General features: G+C 32.2%; 1 protein-coding gene across 1 annotated transcript in view; it reads right to left on the bottom strand.

The window, feature by feature from the left end:
• Nucleotides 1–12: 12 nt before the first annotated feature.
• Nucleotides 13–1315, bottom strand: part of SPAST (spastin) — a 68778-nt gene continuing 67475 nt past the window's right edge. The window contains exon 20 of the mRNA XM_010829882.1: nt 13–325. Coding sequence (XP_010828184.1) covers nt 203–325 — 123 coding nt within the window. The 3' untranslated portion in view covers nt 13–202. The remainder of the gene's footprint in view (nt 326–1315) is intronic.

The raw sequence follows: 1315 nt of genomic DNA, 5'->3' as shown, positions 1-1315 counted from the left end.
AAGCCAAGAAGGCCTTAAACAAAAATATTCCATTTGCATTGTATACTTTATTTAAATTTATTTTATGGTTCATCTTCTGGGGTGCACAAGTAATTGTAAGACTCTGAAAAGTCCTGTAAACTTAGGCTGACTTTCTGTAGCTGATAAAAGTATTCATCGAAGATGGTGTGTTTTTCTCTTGAAAAGTAAACATTCTGCAGGCTTACACAGTGGTATCTCCAAAGTCCTTGTTCCAACGTATGTATGCTTCTAAGGTTTGAGGGCTTACACTGCGTTTTATCTTTTTTAAGGATTCGGTGAAGTCAGATAATCGAATATTTCTCATCTAGATTTAAAAAAAAGCACACAATACAAATGATTATCACATATACAATAGCTGACCCAATGGTGGCTAAAAATGCTTTATTAATGTGAAAATATATATAGACGTATTCTTAGAAAATCATGTCAATCATCTTATTTTACATATTAGTATATATTAGGTACGTTTCCTATTTAAGAAATCCTACCAAATAATATACTTTCATTTCATGTGTTTGGCTTCTTAGGTATTAACATTTTAAATCCCAGTATTTTCCCACTATAAAAACAAAACACAATCATTACAGAAAACCAGACAAAATATTCGCAATCAGAAAAAATAAACACAATCCCACTACTCAGATATACAACCACTATTTGGGTTATCTCCTTCCAATTTTTCTTCTGCATAGTTTCATGAAATTTTACATTCTCAAGTCTCACTCACCACAAGCATACTCTAGCTAAATTCACGTTTCTGAGAAACGGAAAAGGAGTTAACAAGATGCACATGGGACTCTGAAGGAAATATTGCTCTTAATACAACATGGAGGATGCGTATGTCTAAAATTTTATTGTTATTGCTTGTAATACATTTTCATATTAATTTGGTCTTATTTTCTGAGACTTTTAATTGGTTTTGAGAATACAGAATAAAACAAAAATGAGTTAATAAATACCTAATTTTTACCTAAGCATTTTTAAAAGACAAAATGGAATCTGGCACAAAGTGGTCAATTAAAAATTATCACATATTTACATGTATATTTTGCCCCCAAATAAGAAGTTAAGAACTGGAGACAAAATTTCAACTGATACTTATCTGTATTTTTTTTTAATTTACATTTTAAAATTTATTTTAAATTTTACTTATTTATGGCTGTGCTGGGTCTTCATTGGTGCCTGAGGGCTTTCTCTAGTTACAGAGAGTGGGGGCCACTCTTGCAGGCCCTAGAACATGCAGATTTCAGTATTTGTGGCACACAAGCTTAGCTGGTCCGCAGCACGTGGAATC

The sequence above is a fragment of the Bison bison genome, unplaced genomic scaffold (genome assembly GCF_000754665.1).
Source record: "Bison bison bison isolate TAMUID 2011002044 unplaced genomic scaffold, Bison_UMD1.0 scf7180017864508, whole genome shotgun sequence".
In the NCBI taxonomy this organism is placed as follows: Eukaryota; Metazoa; Chordata; class Mammalia; order Artiodactyla; family Bovidae; genus Bison; species Bison bison.
This window is presented reverse-complemented; position numbering and strand designations above follow the sequence as displayed.